General features: G+C 43.0%; 1 protein-coding gene across 2 annotated transcripts in view; it reads left to right on the forward strand.

The window, feature by feature from the left end:
* The window catches only part of JAK2 (Janus kinase 2), an 81,040-nt gene that overhangs the window by 32,381 nt on the left and 30,222 nt on the right, over positions 1-18,437 (forward strand). For both annotated transcript variants that reach the window (XM_083592920.1, XM_083592921.1), the window contains 6 exons: positions 9,476-9,599; positions 12,089-12,206; positions 12,605-12,750; positions 13,322-13,643; positions 15,401-15,520; positions 17,363-17,520. In XM_083592920.1, coding sequence (XP_083449046.1) covers positions 9,476-9,599; positions 12,089-12,206; positions 12,605-12,750; positions 13,322-13,643; positions 15,401-15,520; positions 17,363-17,520 — 988 coding nt within the window. The remainder of the gene's footprint in view (positions 1-9,475; positions 9,600-12,088; positions 12,207-12,604; positions 12,751-13,321; positions 13,644-15,400; positions 15,521-17,362; positions 17,521-18,437) is intronic.

The following is an 18,437-nucleotide window of genomic DNA, read 5'->3' on the forward strand; positions in this document are numbered from 1 at the left end:
AGGAAATGATTTAAGGTTGCCAAGATCAGATTGTGTCTTTAAAATGTACATATTGGACAACATGTCTGTTCTGCCCACCCCAGATACCTTCAGATGCCCTTATAGAGCCTTTATGTAACCTAGGGGAAATCAAAGTTCCATCTTAGAGTCAAAAGATGTGTCAGGAGAACGTACTATGGAACACTTTATTCCTTCTTTTTCACCATCTCCAATCTATACTTTACTTGTTCATGAAGGTTTGATTTAACCCACCAAGTTACACTGATTCAAAACAATGTCTACTTTTTGAGTTTTGGAAGACAAGGAATGTGAGCACTGCAAAAAAAAAAAAAAAGTTGTGCAGTTCTGTTTATAATCTGAATTCATAGCATCCGATAGATGATCTTTTCCCTTTAGATCAATGAGTCGTCTTAAGCAGGTTATGGGACACATGCCAAACCATGGTTAAGGAAGTTTTGTTTGGCCTTTGGTCATGCCGCTGGTCTATGAATATTCATGTTTGCAAAGAGTTTCCTTATCTATTCCTTGCTATTACTGATTTTCTTAGTACCTCCAAGTATGAACTTAGGACTCTTTTGTTCTGACAGTGCTTCTGTGAAGGATATTTGTCCGCTTCTCTTTCTGTGCTAAGTGTTGCACCATTTCTGGTATAGAACCATCCATCGGACTATGGCTCTCCATGTGAGGTGTTTGTCTGGCACTGTTGAATTAAGCTTTGCTTTGCATCTTATGTGGCTCGGTCCCTTTCTGCGTTTCCATGCATTAGAGCCATGGAATACTTATTTATTTAAGTGTTTGTTCTTCCTTGCAGTCCTAGCCTTTATCTTGTGTTTGGGAGGAGGTGGCTCTTCAGGAGTGTGTTGTTTAGACAGTAGGCTAGCATATGCACATGTGGCTTTTCATTTTCTCCCTTCCTTGGTCCAGAGGTTCAGCTTCTGCTGAATAATTCTGCATTCAGAATTCCAGTCCCCTCTCCCTTCTCTCAGGGTGGCCTTCAGCATATAAATCTAGGACAGCCTTTCTCAACCCGTGGGTCCCCAGATGTTGTTGAACTACAACTCTCATGACCCCTAGCTAGCAAGACCAGAGCTCAGGGATGATGGGAGTTGTAGTCCAACAACATCTAGGGACCCACAGGTTGAGAACCGCTGATCTAGGAAATAAAATGCAAGAGACAGAACTGTGCCTGGGTACCAGAGGTTTGGCCAATAATCAGTATTTTTCCTAACTCAGTCCATTCCATGGAATCCAGATCTCTGTGGTCTCAAGCAAAGTTCCTCACCACTCAAGATCCGGGGACTTTATTAAACACATTTCATAGAACGTAGGATGCTGTTTTATACCACATGAATCTGTTGGCCCATCTAGCTCACATTCTCTCCACCAACTGGCAGCTGATCTCCAATGTTTCACACCAGGTGACATTCCCTGGCCTATCTGGAGATGCACGGGATTGAATCTGGGACCTTCTGCAGGCAAAGCTTGTTCTGCTACAGAGTCATGGCCCTTCAGCTATTGGTTACTTTCTCTGGCCCTTATCCCTGTAACAGGGATTTCTTGGGATGATGATGATTGAAATAGGCCAGTATTCTGCTCCTCCCCACATCCTCTGCCTAATTTATTATATCACACAACATACAATCATGGCAGAAAACCGCAGTCCGTTCCTCCCCATCCTGCGATCTGCAAATGTGGTTCCTTACCATCAAAGGCAATGTGGTAATGGAGGGCCTTCTACTTTTACCACTAAGACGTGAGTGGCAATACAGGGCGAGTTTGAGCAATCCATAGGTTGAAGGAAACCGGGGTTGGCTGCAAAATCCAAACATGGTAGATTGGCACGTTGGTAAGTACTTTTCATGCACCCTGCGTCTTATATAAATAAGATTATCAAACACTTTGAGACAATTAAATGCAGATGGTTAGACAACGAATTTCAAGAAATTAATAGCCAAATCAGGATAGTGTCTGTGCAGGTTTGGGGATGGTGCAGTGTGGACTGCCAATGGCGACTTACTTCTACCATCCGGCCAAACTAAATCAATGCAGGGTATACACACTAGTGAGACTGAAAGTGCAGCCATCGACAATACTACAGGGGAGATCCAGAAAATACCGCTTGCAGAGAGACCATGTCCCTGTGGACAGAGTTGTATAGAATCCGTCGTGCATGTTCTTTTGCACTGCCCCTCGTATCAGAGAATTCCATCTTAAGTTCATTAATCAGTTGGTTATTAGCAGGGAGTAGCATTTAGATGAATGTAAAGTAGCCTTCCTAATGTTGACCCAGGGCGGGCATAGGATGGAGATAGTAGCCAGGTTTCTGCAACAAGCAGTGAGGATCCATGAATGTTATACAACAGTATTGTAATTATTAGATGATCAGTTTTCTTGTACTGAACCTTTGGGAATGTTGTCTATTTGCCAATAAAGGTTTGAGAATGATTGATTGATTGACCTTTAATGGGTGTTACAGGAACTGTTCTCCAGCGGCTAAGATGCCAACACACGAGGATAGCAGATCTACCATGATTTATGTTGAACTACTAAGCACAGAAGGAGGCACAAGTCCATTACATGGTTACTTAGGAGATAAATTCTAAAGCCCTCATTATTTTGCAAACAGGGACAAACCCGATTTCAGTTTACTGCCCTCGCTAGCCGTGAAATTTCGCACAGGCACAAGCAAGGATCTGAAACACTCTTCAGCATACCGACATGTTGGCTTGAAATACAAGGAGGCTTTTGTCTGTCTCTGTACATAAAGTACGGGTTCTGCACTGCTGTCCCCTCCGTTGAGCTCAGCTAGAGCGTTCCAACTGCGAAAAAGAACCACTTGCAAGTTAAATATCCCCAAGATAAATATGCCCAGGACCTCTCAACCAAAGTAGAAGCTTTCTTCAGTCCTGGTATAAAGCTATTTATTACACTTGCATACATGCGTGAGTCTCTTATTCTGGAATATGCAGTACTGGAAATAAATTAGTTCAGTTACATAAATGTACAACTGAAAGCAACTTAAATTATTCAAATACCTAAGCAGCAAGTGTTCTCCCTAGCTGAACTGAATGGATAGCATAAAAAGAATATGCCAGTGTTGTTTAGTGGTTAAGAGTGATGGACCGGGATGACCAGGGTTCAAATCCCTACTCAACCATGAAGCATCTTGAGGGATCTTGGACCAGTTGCAGTCTCTCAGCTTAACCTGGCTCACAGGGCTATTGTGATGATAAAATTGAATTGGAGGAGAACCACGTTTGTCACCTTGAGCTCCTTTGGGGAAAGGTGAGATATAAATGCAGTAGGAATCCAAATACAAGAAGAAAAACAATACTATTGGAGGCAGGGGAGTGACTGAGGCCCAATAAGCAGCAGTCTCTAGGGCTGGGCAATATTTGGTTTTCAACGTCGCTATATATCGCCAGCTAAACATTGCAGTATATATCAATATCTCATGATGGCTGAAATAAGGATGAAAGAGGTGAACACATGGGGCTTGACGATATTTGGTTTTCAACATCATGATATACCAGCAGCTAAAAATTGCAATATACCAATAGATCACAATGTATGAAATAAGGATGTGGAAGCATTATCAGGGACGCGGGTGGCGCTGTGGGTTAAACCACAGAGCCTAGGACTTGCCGATCAGAAGGTCAGCGGTTCAAATCCCCGCGACGGGGTGAGCTCCCGTTGCTCGGTCCCAGCACCTGCCCACCTAGCAGTTCGAAAGCATGTCAAAGTGCAAGTAAATAAATAGGTACCGCTCTGGCGGGAAGGTAAACGGTGTTTCCATGCGCTGCTCTGGTTCGCCAGAAGGGGCTTAGTCATGCAGGCCACATGACCCGGAAGCTGTACGCCGGCTCCCTCGGCCAATAAAGTGAGATGAGCACCGCAACCCCAGAGTCAGCCATGACTGGACCTAATGGTCAGGGGTCCCTTTACCTTTATGTGGAAGCGTTAGCTGGTTTCATGGTTTTTCCCCCATTGTGTTTTTTGCCAGTGCCTGCTCTGGTGATTCGCTGCCCCTTGCAAGAGGCAGGGGAGAGCTGAGCTGGGAGAGTTAACAGGGGCTGCAGGAATCAAGAGAAACCTTGGCTGGCTTCACAGTTTTTTCTCACATTGTGATTTTTGAGTAGGACACATACCCACCCACCCCATGATTCACGATATATTGGCAGGTCAGAAATTATGAAGCCGATACCTCAGTATGGACTTCAAGAGTGGCTGGGGAAACCCAGCCAGATGGGCGGGGTATAAATAATAAAATTATTATTCAAACTGGTTTTGGAGAATATATTGGTATATTGCCCAGCCCTAGTAGTCTCTCTGGAAAGCCTGGAAAGCCTTCGTCAGTGTAATAATAAATATGATCAATCTATCTTCCCCTATGTTTTGGCTCTGTGACAAGAGCAGCATCACCACTGGACTGAAATTTATTTAGAACTTGTTAAGCTACTGTAAGTAACAACCCAGCCTGTGAAATGACAGCAATATTGGAAAGAAGTATTTATGGATGGAACTGTAAATTCAGTATTTTCCTTCCTAGTGAGGAAAGCCACACTCATTTCCTTTCTGCTTGTCATGCAAAGGCACAGAAGCCTTGTTACAAAACGGTTGAAATGCCTATCGAACTATCATTCTTATATCCTATCCAACTATCATTCTTATGTGAAATCATGTGTAGGATTTGAGAGAGGAGTAACAGAAGAATGTAAAGAATGGACTTTGGAAGCTTAGGAAAGAAATATACAGTCGTACCTTGGTTCTCGAATGCCTTGCGACTCAAACGTTTTGGCTCCTGAACGCCGCAAACCTGGAAGTGAGTGTTCCGGTTTGCGAACGTTTTTTGGAAGCCAAACACCCGACGAGGCTTCCACAGCTTCTGATTGAGTGCAGGAAGCTCCTGCAGCCAATTGGAAGCTGTGCCTTGGTTTTCGAACATTTTCAGAAGTCGAACGGATTCCATTGGAGAACCAAGGTACAACTGTAGATGTATTTTAATGCAGCTAATAAGAGGGGAAAATATCAGGGAAAGGAGGGACAGGAAGTCAAGAAGAAAATGTGCAACCAAAAAAATGATGCACATGATTGGAGTTACGTAATAATTTTGGAAGATTTAATAAAAATGGTTATTTTTAAAAATGCTTGCAATACTAATAAAACCCAGTTTTCAACAGTATGCAATGTGTGTGTGTGTAAACAACCAGCCCAAAATCTGTACTGCACTTTTGCAGAAGGGCTTAGATTTGACTATCAGTCCGCAGAGCAGAAATGCATTCTGGTGCTAAGATTATCCATCTGGGATGACAGCCGAGTCAGACAGGGGATTAAGATGTGTCTGTGACCTCTAGCATTCTTGCCATCTTTTCCCACAGCCAGAAAGTTTCACTTACAGTTTTCCACAGTAATTGCCAGAGCTGGAAAATCTTGCTTTTCTATCGCTAACCTTTCTATCTGGGTTAACACCTGTTGCCAAAATGGTAAATCGCCTAACCCCGTGCTCTTTTTTTTTTTTTAAGTGGTTTTTGTTCTTGTTCACAGAAAGCTCAAGTTACAGACACATTTGGTTCCTTTTGAAATCTCTGCAAAGTAAGAGTGCCGTGCTCCCTATCGCTCACCTTCTTATGCAAGGAAAACTAGTTTTAATCGAGATTAGGTAGAGTATTTAGCAAATGATGCTGCAGTTTAATAAACAATGCCCTTCCAGCATGCATAACGGTAGCCCTTCAAAAAAAAAAAAAGCCAGGTTGTTTTAGGAGGCACTGCAGAGTAGAGCTGGGCGATATTACGATTAATTGTCTGAAACCAGTATGATGTTCAAACTGCGATACCAGTTTCAAACTTTTTGAGCTGGCCCACAGCTGGTGGCCGGGAAGCCAAGATATAGGGCCAGCTCAAGTTGCCTTGATCAGCTGTGAGGTGGACAGTTTACGAAAGCCCGTTTCTCAGCTGATCAAGCCCCCTCTGCCTCCTGCAAACTGAAGTGGGGGCCAGCTTGTTTAGACTGCTCCTCTGAAGGGCCAGCAGGCTCAGGGGCCAGCAGGAGGCTGCCCGCCCTTGTCCCCATATAGCTGCTGCTCATGGGAGCCAGAATGGTATGGGGGCTCGTTCAACTTTGTAGCCTGGGCAAGTCCCCAGACCTGTCTGGCTTGTGCATGCAGGAGCCTTATGGGGAATGCCTGGGCAATTTCAGACATTGTGATATATCAGTACATGGCAGCATTTAGCTGCTGATATATCACAGTGTTGAAAACTAGATTGTCACCCAGCATCCAAAAAGTTAGGTTTTAAAAAGGCAAAGGACCCCTGGACAGTGAAGTCCAGTCAAAGGTGACTGTGGGGTTGTGGCGCTCATCTCGCTTTCAGGCCGAGATAGCTGGCGTTTGTCCACAGACAGCTTTCTGGGTCATGTGGCCAGCAGGACTAAACCGCTTCTGGCACAACGGAACACCGTGACAGGAACCAGAGCGCACGGAAACGCCGTTTACCTTCCCACCACATTGGTACCTATTTATTTACTTGCACTGGCGTGCTTTCAAACTGCTAGGTTGGCAGAAGCTGGGACAGAGCAACAGGAGCTCACCCCATCGTGGGGAATCGAACCACCAACCTTCTGATTGGCAAGCCCAAGAGGCTCAATGGTTTAGATCACAGCGCCACCCGTATGTCATGGTAGAAGTGTAGGGGCTGGGACAAACAGTGAGGATCAGAGTATTGCATTAGTTCCCTTCCATTCTGGTGCTTTTAGCCTTTCTGAAGTGCATTAGTTTTTATGATTATTCATTATCTACTTAGTTTTGAAATGACTGCGGAACGGCTGGAGTTCATGGGAGTGCAACAAAGGTGTATAAGGAAAGGATAAATGCACCTTTTTGTGTTGGTTATGGAAAATCCCCGGTGTGACACCAGCCTTTCCCACGCAATCCATAGCCCCAAATATCTGTATTTTACACTCTTCTATACAAATAGCTGTGGGCTGCTTTGTAGAAATGACGGGAAATTACATCAAACGTTCATCCTGAATCATCATTTCTTCATCAGGTTTGTAAAGAGTCCAGCTTGCTTATTACAACATGAAATTTCAACATATTCCTGCAACTAATAAATATGAATTGCTGGTTTAGGCTGAATTGTTCCTTGGCCATTGTTCTCGGGTGTTTTTATAGAAGGCAAATAAGCTTTTTGTTTCAAATGGAAAGCTGTTAAGCTAACCAATCTCATGTTGCTTTAAAGCTGGGACTTTCCATATATTTGAAACCACCAGCTGCCAAACCAGTCCAAACAAATGTTGGCTCATTCTGCCATTCCGTTGGCACCGAGAGAGGTGCTTCATTAAAGCTTCATCTCCCTCTAGTTATGATTGAATGCTGTTCTGCCAAATTGATGTCCAAAGTGACTCACAAATGAGTCACCTTTTGCTTAGCAAGTGATTGCTGCAATATGTGATGACTGGTTCTCTACAAACAGAAGCTGTTGAATGTTTTGCTTTGCTTTGGTGGAAATCTGGGGCTTTCTAGCCTAAGAAGAGCTGCTCTTTCCCCAGACAAGGTCAAGCTGAGTTCTCACGGTAACATTCTCCCATCTTCTGTTGTGTATCTTTTCTTAGGCATGTCTTAAACCTTGTATATATTAATCCATCTAGAGCCGTAGTTTTCAAAACACAAGGAAACAGAAGTTACACAAAAGTGCTGTTGTCTCTCATCATGCTGCCTGAGCCAGTCCACAGACCATTGGTGCTTAAAAGCAACCTTTCTCCTCACTGAGCACCATTGCCTGATTTGGCTGGTCTTGCTTTGTCGTGGAGCTAGTTCACACTTTGCTCTTCCCATGTGCACTCACAACCTCCTTTCCACAATGCACATGACTGTAACCAGGTGACGGCAATCATTAGAGGCCATTCAAATCAGAGAACAATTAAAGAGTGGGATGGAATGAAGGAATACATGAAAAAATATGGTTCTGGAACCGGAATATTAATAGATAATGTTTAAAACAAGGAAATAATAAAAGAATCAATTGAATAATTATTAAACTACAACAACACAACAAGATGGAAGAAGTAAAAAAATAATTGAGATCACACATAGGGGAGTGGGGGGTATAGGGGAATTTATAAAAATTTCTAATATAATATTGCTAATTGTGTTGCATTTAGATGTAGCAAAGGGAAGTCTATAGCAATTAGGTATATTTTAATCTAGTCAACCATGTAATAGGCTTATGTTACAAAACAAATATGGATTTTGAATTTGATGTTTGTAATTCTTTTTTGGAATAAAGTTTAAAAAAAAAGTTTTCAAAACACAAGGAGACAGAAGTTACACAAAAGTGCTGTTGTCTCTCATCGTGTTGCCTTAGCCAGTCCGCAGAGCACTGGTGCTTAAAAGCAACCTTTCTCCTCACTGAGTACCATTGCCTGATTTGGCTGGTCTTGCTTTGTCGTGGGGCTAGTTCACAGTATGCTCTTCCCTTGTGCGCTCACAACCTCCTTTCCACAATGCACATGACTGTAACCAGGTGAGGAAAACTGTGAACTGGGCTGTATGTTGATAGAGCTGTATGCAAGGTTTCTCCAAACTTGGATCTCCAGCTTGTTTTGGACTACAACGCCCATCGTCACTAGCTATCAGGACCAGTGGTCAGGGATGATGGGCGTTGTAGTAAAAAAACAAACCAGCTGGAGACCCAAGTTTGGGAAATGCTATTGTTTGCTGTAGTTTTTTAGAACTTATTTTAATGCCTCTTGTAAAGATCCTGCCTTGGTAGGATTGTATACTGAAAAAACAGGATATATATATATTTAAAGAAGATGAATAAATGTGCAAATTAAGTTAATTTGGATGTGCAGAAGATATTAAAAACAAATTTAAGGAACCGCAGAAAGAGGGGAGTGGAAGTCAAGTTTTGAAATGTCAAAATGAATGTAAAATTAGTGAGATGTATAAAACTAGTGAAATGTATAAACTTCAAAAGTATAAATAAATAAATAAAATATCAAAAAAGGAAAAAGAAAAACAGGATATAAATAACCTTTTGTAAACCTCTCTGCGAGATTCATCCGAATAGTGGTATAAAATACCTTAAAGAAACAAAAACAAGCAAACAAAGAATTGTTCTAGTTGGGTGTTGGAGCTGTTAAAAGTATTCCAGAAGCAGATGTTCTGTTTACTGAAGCATGTCTTGGAATGGGTACCACATTAAGGGATGAACAGGCCTGTCTCAGTCATCTTTCTGCAATGTTATAACTATTTATTGTATTGGCATTATCCGTTGCTTTAGCCGAACCAAATTCAGTGTGATCTGAGTGTTTTCTTTTCAAAAGCTTTCCCATGGCAACCTCTTCATACCTAAAATCCCAAAGAAAGTATTAAAACCTTGCGGGCGTGACAAGTACAACACTGCTTAGCAGCACCTTTTCAACGCAGGAAAAAGATCTTGCAAATAAAACATCGTTGTCTTTTCTTTTCCTTAGGTATCTTGCCGGTGTACCATAACATGTTTGCACTAATGAATCAGACAGACAGATGTTGGTATCCCCCAAACCACACCTTCCAAGTAGAGGGGTCAACCAGTCTCACTGTTCTCTACAGGATAAGGTTAATATCTTAGCTTGTTTTTGTTTAAATCAAAATGGTTTTTGTTTAATCAGATTTCTCTTAAACTAAAGGACTATAATGTAGGTTGAAATAATTGATTAATTTCTTACGACTTTTTTATTTCCATTTAATTATCAGAGGGGTTTGTAATAAGAATAACGCTCTTTGTCCATACATTTTACAGTCAGTTTTATTCCATGTGTGTTTTATGGAGGTTATAGCAAATGCACATGGAGGCAGGGGCAGACCCCTGAAAGCTGACAGAATCACATGATGGCCACTTTTACTTCTCCTTGGAGTAAACTTGATTATCTATTTTATTTAAACCCAGAGCTATTTAATTTATTTGATGGGCCCATTTATAAAAAATAATTGCAGTGGAATGTTCTCTTCTTCTACTTATAAATGGATTGTATTGCAATTACTGTACAATTCTAAGCATGTAGATGTGGGTGTTTACTTCCAGGTATGCATGTATGAGGTTGCAGCATTTTGTTTAAATAAGCAGTTGTGTCTGAACAATGGCTGCATTTCAACTGTGTCCTAGCAACCAAGGCATTCCCATTGCTCTAGTCATATAACCATTTTGCATATATTTCCAGAATGTAAAACATCTGCGGATCAGTGTGTGTACTTCTGTAGTCTAGAAAAATTCCCATTGAGTAGCCCCCATCTTAAGGTTCAATGTTCCACAGTGTGTCTTGCATCACAAACATACAGGAGATTTTTAAACCGTTTTGCCATAATGTTTCTGGGGAGGCCAAACCGCCTGTTCCTTTATGTCATCGTGTCAAGGGTAGGAGTTTCGGGAAGCTTGCCAGAGTCCATAAAATACATAGATACAGGCTTTGTTCAGAAGCGTTATGAACCATGCCTGACAATTGTCTCAAAAGAGCTTCTCCTCTCCCAACTAAGCCATGCTTCCTAAAATGGAGATTGCATAATGCACAAGAAAGTATACATTTACTACAAAAGAGACACAAAACTTTTGATTCCTGGGTATGCTAAAGCGATATCGCTGAGATATATTTTGATAAATTGTCTGAAACCGGCATATGACGTTCAAACCGTGATACCGGTTTCAGACTCGATACATCCGCAATGTATTGCCAGCTCAAATTGCCCTGAGGCAGCAAAGGCATAGGCAGGCAGGTAGACAGGAGCCTGAGAAGATGCTCGCCTGCAAGCTATGCCTCCAGTTTCATCCGGGCAGGAGGGCTGCCACTTCCTCCTGGTTGGTCACTCCTGGAGTGACTGACGGGGAGGAAAGAGGCAGCCCGGCCAAATGGGCAAAGATGGAGGCAGGCAGGTGAGCACCTTCTCGGGCTCTGTCTTCCCCCTGCATGCGCCTTTGAAGAAGCTCCTCTCTCCCCCCTGGCTCACATGAGCGAGAGTAGTATGGGGGCTCACTCAACTGTTGGGCTGGGTGATGTATCTCAGCTGCTTAAGGTGGGGAGGAAGAAGCAGCCGAGATACATTTCAGGCATCACGATATATCCGTAGATTGAGATATTTAGCTGCTGATATATCACAATGTTGAAAACCAGCCCTACTTACTGTGCTCCCCTGCTCTGACAATGTGTTGGAACTACAAGAATCCCCAAACAGGAAGCCATGGATTATGACATATGAGCAGGTCCAAATTTTACTCATCGCAGTAGCGCAGGCTGCAAGTGCCCAGGAATCCAGACTTTCATAGAACCAGCTGTATTTGCCTCTCCGTCATCTTACATAGTACTTTGCAAATTCTAGAAGACAAGGCTTTAAAAATTAGCAAATTTATTTAGTAGCAGTTGTAAGGCATGAATGCGTCACACACATGTTAGTCCCAGAGGCAGTTGCAGACAATGCCGGGGACTTGTGCTCCTTTTGTGACCTCCCTCCTTCAGAGTCAGACCACAATAGTATATCTGAGGCATTCCAGAATAAAGAGGGAGAGGGAGGAAGCAGAGAACTCAGTGTGGTGCAAACACGCCAGCAGGAGCACCAGATTGCCTCTGCCAATGCGTTTGCACCACTGCTGCCTTGCCTCTCCCACTCTCCATCCTGGTATTCAGGAGCAACTTGGCTGGAAGGAAGCCAGGGAAGACCCTAATGCCCCATTCACTACTACCTAAAGGCCACTGCTTTGCTGAAGCTATGTAGTTCTGGGTCTGGTCAGTGTCTCAGTGGGCAGTTGTACATCACTCTGGGTTTCATGATGGAAGAAAGTTGAGATAGAAACATAAGAGGCGGCGGGGGGAATGAGTGGTGGTATTTGACCAGTAAATTGGCTATGAGTTTTGATGTTTGGTTATTTGCTGGCTAAATACCAACTCCAGTGGAGATGGCTCATTTCAAGCTGGAATAATTTAGTGGCAATATGAACTTGTGTGAAAGTATTCAAAGCCCTTGCCCTTTAAGCAGCCTGAATTTCATTAAAAACACGTTTCTAACATGGGTGGTCTTGGCTTCAAAAGCACTGATAATGTGTCTTTGCTTCTTAACAGGTTTTATTTCCCACACTGGTATTCTAACAGCAATGTACGGGCATTTCGGTACGGTGTTTCCCGAGGTGCAGAGAGTCCTGTCCTTGATGACATTGTCATGTCTTATTTGTTTGCTCAGGTAAAATTTTGACAAGGTATTATTTGGGTATTGTAATGCAGCATCGCTTTGGAGCCTTGCCTCCGCCTCTAGCTCCGATGGCAGTTCCCTGACAGGTATGGATGTATTTGGCTCTTCTCCGTGTTTTTACTGCTGGAAATGAATGTCTTCATCCACATATGGATAATTTCCCAGGAATAATAATAATTATATGCAATTATCCTGTGAAATAAAAATACAACAGCCTTGAGAGCAGCACCAAGGTGTTGATTCCCCTTTGAGATCTGAGCTGATTTCTTTGTTCAAATTAAGTTCCGAGTTGATTCAATAGAAGACAACTCAAGCTGCAATGAAAATAAATGAAAAGAGCAGTAGGCCAAATTCATCAGAATTTCTGTGCCTTCGTTTTTTGCCTCCAGTGGCGGGAAGACTTTGTCCACGGGTGGGTGAAGATGCCTGTCACTCATGAAACACAAGAAGAATGTCTTGGCATGGCTGTTCTTGATATGATGAGGATGGCCAAAGAAAAGGACCAAACTCCCCTAAGCATCTACAATTCTATGAGGTAACTCTCTTTGTGGCGTCATCTTCTATAGCTGTGCAAATGGGGAAGGGGGAGTAAAAAGGGAGGTGGAGGCAGGAAAGCACGAAATGGAAATTAGGATCCAAACCATTATTATTTTTATTGCCTGTTGCCTTACCCCTTTTTCCAAAGAACTTGTTTCCAGTTCATGGCTCTCCCCATTTTAAGATTAGGCTGAGAGATAAGTGCCTGGCCCAAGGTGATCCAGTCAACTTCACAGCAAAGCAAGAGTTTGAAGTTGGATAAGGCATTTGCAGATCTGAGCAAGTTGCGGCATGCTCCATTTCACCAGATGTGACATTCCTCTTTTATACAGCCTGGTGATTCCTAGTTCTGGTCGTTGCAGAGAGAAAGTTTGAGGATGCAAACCCTGACATCGCCAGTGGAATTCGCCTCCCGGTTTTCTGTCCCACTTGCTCATAAGTTAAAAGATTTTAGGATTTAGGACTTACCTGATAGTTGCCCTTGCACCTTCTGTAGAAGAATACCACCAGCCCCCTTTGAGCTACTCATCAATATTTTGCCACACACTTGGTTGTCTTTGTGTTCACAGCTACAAGATGTTTTTGCCAAAATGCATCAGGGAAAAAATCCAGGATTATCACATTCTGACACGAAAGAGGATAAGATACAGATTCCGCAGATTCATCCAGCAGTTTGGCCAGTGCAAAGCAACCGCCAGAAACTTGAAACTGAAATATCTCATAAATCTGGAGACCCTCCAGTCTGCCTTTTATTCAGAAGTGTTTGAAGTGAAGGAACCCGGCAGAGAGCCTTCGGGTGAAGAAAGTTTTGCAACCATTGTTATATCCGGAAATGGTGGAATTCAATGCTCAAGAGGGAAACATAAGGAAAGTGAGACACTGGCAGAACAGGTAATCTCGTATAACATAGTCATACCTTGGTTTTCGAACAGCTTAGTTCCCGAACGTTTTGGCTCCCAAATGCCGCAAACCTGGAAGTGACTGTTGCGGTTTGTGAACTATTTTTGGAAGCCGAATGTCCAGCGGGGCTTCCGATTGGCTGTAGGAGCTTCCTGCAGCCAATCAGAAGCCGCGCTTTGGTTTCCAAATGTTTTGGAAGTCAAACGGACTTCCGGAACGGATTCCGTTTGACTTCCAAGGTATGACTGTACTTCTGTATTTTGTTTACTATGAAAGCTTCGAGAATACCACTGGAACCAGAATTACTTGGTTCCATCAATAGAATTATTACTGGCCAAGTAGAAATTAGCATTGTACAGTCAGTTGAAAGTATTGTGGCAAGTACTTTCCAGGAAAAGGTACGCAGAATATAAATGGTGAGGGAGGAGTGGGAGGCTGTTTTAAGGTTCTGTGGGTTTTTAGTGCACATCCAGTTCTGTTCTGTGGCTTGGGCAATGCAGGGTCCTAATCCTTAGTATCAATGCAGACTCTAGTTCCTATTGGTTTTTATTTGTGCCTAGCGTTGAATGGGATTTCACCCAAGTCTTTTAAGATTACTAGCCTTAAAGGTAAAGGGACCCATGACCATTAGGTCCAGTTGTGACCGACTCTGTGGTTGCGGTGCTCATCTCGCTTTACTGGCCGAGGGAGCCAGCGTACAGCTTCCGGGTCATGTGGCCAGCATGACTAAGCCGCTTCTGGCGAACCAGAGCAGCACACGGAAACGTCATTTACCTTCCCGCCGGAGTGGTACCTATTTATCTACTTGCACTTTGGCGTGCTTTCAAACTGCTAGGTTGGCAGGAGCAGGGACCGAGCAACGGGAGCTCACCCCGTCGCGGGGATTCGAACCGCCGACCTTCTGATAGGCAAGTCCTAGGCTCTGTGATTTAACCCACAGCGCCACCCACGTCCCTTACTGTCATGGAAATAATTTGGATTAGCAGTAGATGTGCCTGAGAAGTGAAGATTGCCATTTTCTGTTCTCCAGTGGTATTCTAGGAGGATAATACATTGACAGTTCATTATTTTTTTTAATGCATGGTGGTACACAATTAATTCTATTGATAAAATATTTCCTTTCTAGATACTTTATAGACTGTAGGTTGGGTTAAGCAAAGGGGGGATTTTCTCTTGAGTGTTTTGGATCTTGCTGCTTGAACATTGCTATTTTAATTTCTCTGTAATTTAAATTTCATCTGTTAATGGTGGCAGCATCACTTAAAGCGTATGGTGATTCTTATCTAAACAGAGATAAGCAAACTTGAGTAATGCTGTCTGTGCACACAGATGGTAGCCTTCTTAGAAATAAGACCCCAATCCTGCTCTGTTTCTCTTCAGTCTGTGCAATTGTCAAGGTTAGCCTTTCATCAGTTTCTTCTGAACATCAGTGCATAAAGAGGGATTTTTCCCTTGGGAAACTCTTCCCTTGAAGGTCTGCCTGATTCAGAGGCTTGCACCTTGTGGTAAAGATGTAAAAACCAATAATTTAGCTGCCATTGATAAATATTGTGAAAGGGGAGTAGAGAAGTAATGTGCAAACACCAGGCTCAAACTTTTTTTTCCGGCAGGAAAGGATGCTTCTTACTACCTCAGAATCAGGCTATTGAGAATAATGTTACAATTGCTCTGTTTCAGTTGATGGCTAGAAGCCTGACTAAAACACTCACAAATAACCCATTTTCTAATAAAGCAACATATTTTCTCAGGAAATACAAACCTATTGCGATTTTCCCGACATTATCGATGTCAGTATTAAGCAAGCAAGCCAGGAAGGTTCTGGCGAGAATAGAATTGTAACCATTCACAAGCAAGACAGCAAGAATTTGGTAAGAGTGGCTTTCTCTTTTGATTACCTTACATTTCTGTGCATTACTTGTCTAAACAAATTGGATTTTGATGCCCTGCCTTGTTTGCATATCTGCAGTGTAAGGCAATTAGGCAAGTAAGTTAGACTGTGACTTTCACAGAATGTAGCTGTAATAGTTCTAGGGGTTGCTCGTGCGTAAGTTGTCGCCACTCCTGGCTAGGTTACCTGGGTGAACCCTTTCTGTCTGGACAGCCTCTCTCCCGTGGCTGCCTCAATCGCTGGCAGAATCCGTCAGTGGGCGTTTCTTGAACTTCTTCCAGCAAAGAAGTTCTTTGAAGCCTAGTCTCCTCCTACTCTCCCTGCGCGGAAGTCTTCTGCGCAGGGAGGGTGTGGGCAGCGGAGGACCTGTGCTCTCCCCGCTGGTCTCCGGCGAGGAGTCCTGGAGCCCCCTCCCCGATTCCCCCTTCTGCCCCCCTTCTCCACTGGTGCTACGCTGATTTCCTTCCCCAGCAGATGGGCTGCCTCTCTCCCTACTGGGACCCTCTCCGGCATCCCTCTGGAGCCTTCCCTCCGCCTCTGGCTCCGATGGCAGTTCCCTGACAGTAGCAAAAGTAATCTGTGTGTTCTTAAAACCAACAGCCCTCCTGTTCCGTTTTGCGGCGGCCACACTGTAAGCCTTTCCTTTCCTCATGCATTTTCCACAGGGAACAATTAAACTTCAGTGAGTATATATCTCCCATTCATTTGAGATTCCTAGCCGTAGTCATTAACCACAGAAGAATGATGTAAATACACACATGTGCAACAAATCATAGCCTGGATGCTCCTTCTCCATCCGCTGAGATTGGAAGTGTGTCTCAAACTCACGTGCTCGATCCATTCTCCTTCCCGGCACAAAGAAGGCAATGATTCCACATGGAGATCGTACATATATTTGAGCACGGTATCTCTGCTTAGCACAGTCCCTGTTTTCTGCCCATGGTAAAGGGCTGTGGCAGAGCATGCAGCTTAGAAACATTCTCCTGAAATATCTGCACATAAGGAGGTAGTGGAGTCCTATTCAGTTCTATCTAGCCTGAGACCCATGGTTGTCTGTCTTTCCCCACACGATGGCACATTTACACAATTTTGAAACATGGGTGGAAGACATCCCCCCCCCTTCATTCTTTGTTAGACAAACCTTACTAAAAATCTAATGTGTGTGGTTTGTTTGTTTTTTTAATCCCCCTTAGGTTGTAGAGCTGGGCAATATCTGGGCAATATAATACTGTAACAACAACAACAATTTATTAATTATACCCCGCCCATCTGGCTGGGTTTCCCCAGCCACTCTGGGCAGCTTCCAACAGAGTATTAAAATACAATAGTCTAATGATATACAGTGCTACCTCTAGTTACGGACTCGATCTGTTCTGGGGTGCTGTTTGCACCCTGAAAAGTCCGTAATTAGAGCTCCGCTTCTGCACACACACATGGCGCAATAGAGCTTGTGGAGGGCCAGACTATATTTTGAAAAAAATATATGAACGAATGCCTATGCCCCACAAATAACCCAGAGATGCATTTTAAATAAAAGCACACATTCTACTCGTGTAAAAACATACTGATTCCCGGACCATCTGCGGGCTGAATTTAGAAGGCGATTGGGCCAAATCCGGCCCCCAGGCCTTAGTTTACCTACCCATGGCTTAATGCATTCACCAAACCGTTCATATTCCTTGTCATGGAGATGAATGGATTATTCATTTCAGCGTTTGTGGGTAACGCAACAAAATGATCAACCATCAGAAGCATATTCATGCAATTAGTGCTACCAGAAAAATAATAAATATCTTACTATCTTTCTCCCTTGCCTTTGCAGGAAGCTGAATTTCATTCACTAAGAGAGGCTCTTTCTTTCGTCTCATTGATTGATGGATATTACAGATTAACCGCAGATGCCCATCATTACCTCTGTAAAGAAGTAGCACCCCCTTCCATCGTTGAGAATATTCAGAGCAACTGTCATGGGCCAATTTCGTAAGTGGCATGTTTTATAAGATGTTGAAAAGGTGTTTTTTTCCTTTAATCCTGAAAGAAAAGAGATGCTCCACTTTGCTTGGGAGGCAATTGCCTAGTTCATCAAAGATAATTAATGCCAAATCTTTTAGGTATGTGCAGATGTGCAGCTGGATACGTGTTTTATTTGGCTCGTTTCTCATTTTGGCACAGCAGGAAGTGGTTGGATGTACACACCTTCATCCAGGAACACTTTAAAAAATGTACCTGCCATTGGGTTTTTTTAAATACACAATAATATATTTTCCCTATCTCTCTCTCCCCCTGGAATTACTTTGAAACCTTGATAAAAACATGTGGGAAGGTCTCTCAGTGTTTCCTTTTGTAATGAATTCATGTTTATTCAGCCACAACACTTAATGCAAAGTTTTAAGATGTTTTTTCTTTCATTCTCAGTTCAGTTCCGAATGTGTCATGCAGTGAATAGAGAACAGTGAGTTTTAAGGTCTCCCAGCCATAACCATGGTGATGGTATATGCGGTCATAGACAGAGAACTTCTTAATAGGTTCACTGCAGGATCTGGCAGAAATAGAATTTGAAATTGTGGAGGAAGAAAAGGCAATTCAGATATCAATATCTGGAATTGAGCACAGAACATTGCTAGCAAAGGAAATTGCTTTTGGGCTAAGTGTTCTCTTCTTGTGAACTTTTCCCTAGGCTTGAGGAAAAAGAAATATTTCCGGCTGTGAGGGTTGTTTTTGTGCTGTTGTGTAGTATTGCCTGGTTCTGAAGAGCTAAGTGTCTCTGTGCGCTTCAGTTAAAAGTCCGTCATAGGGATTTCTCAGCCTGTTAACCAGAGGGATAGAAAACACCTCCTTGCTAGTGGAAGACAAAGGATTGTCCCCACCTCCAGGTTGGGCAAGAGTTGCAGACTGTC

This window comes from Podarcis filfolensis, assembly GCF_964270895.1.
Source record: "Podarcis filfolensis genome assembly, chromosome: 17".
Lineage (NCBI taxonomy): Eukaryota > Metazoa > Chordata > Lepidosauria > Squamata > Lacertidae > Podarcis > Podarcis filfolensis.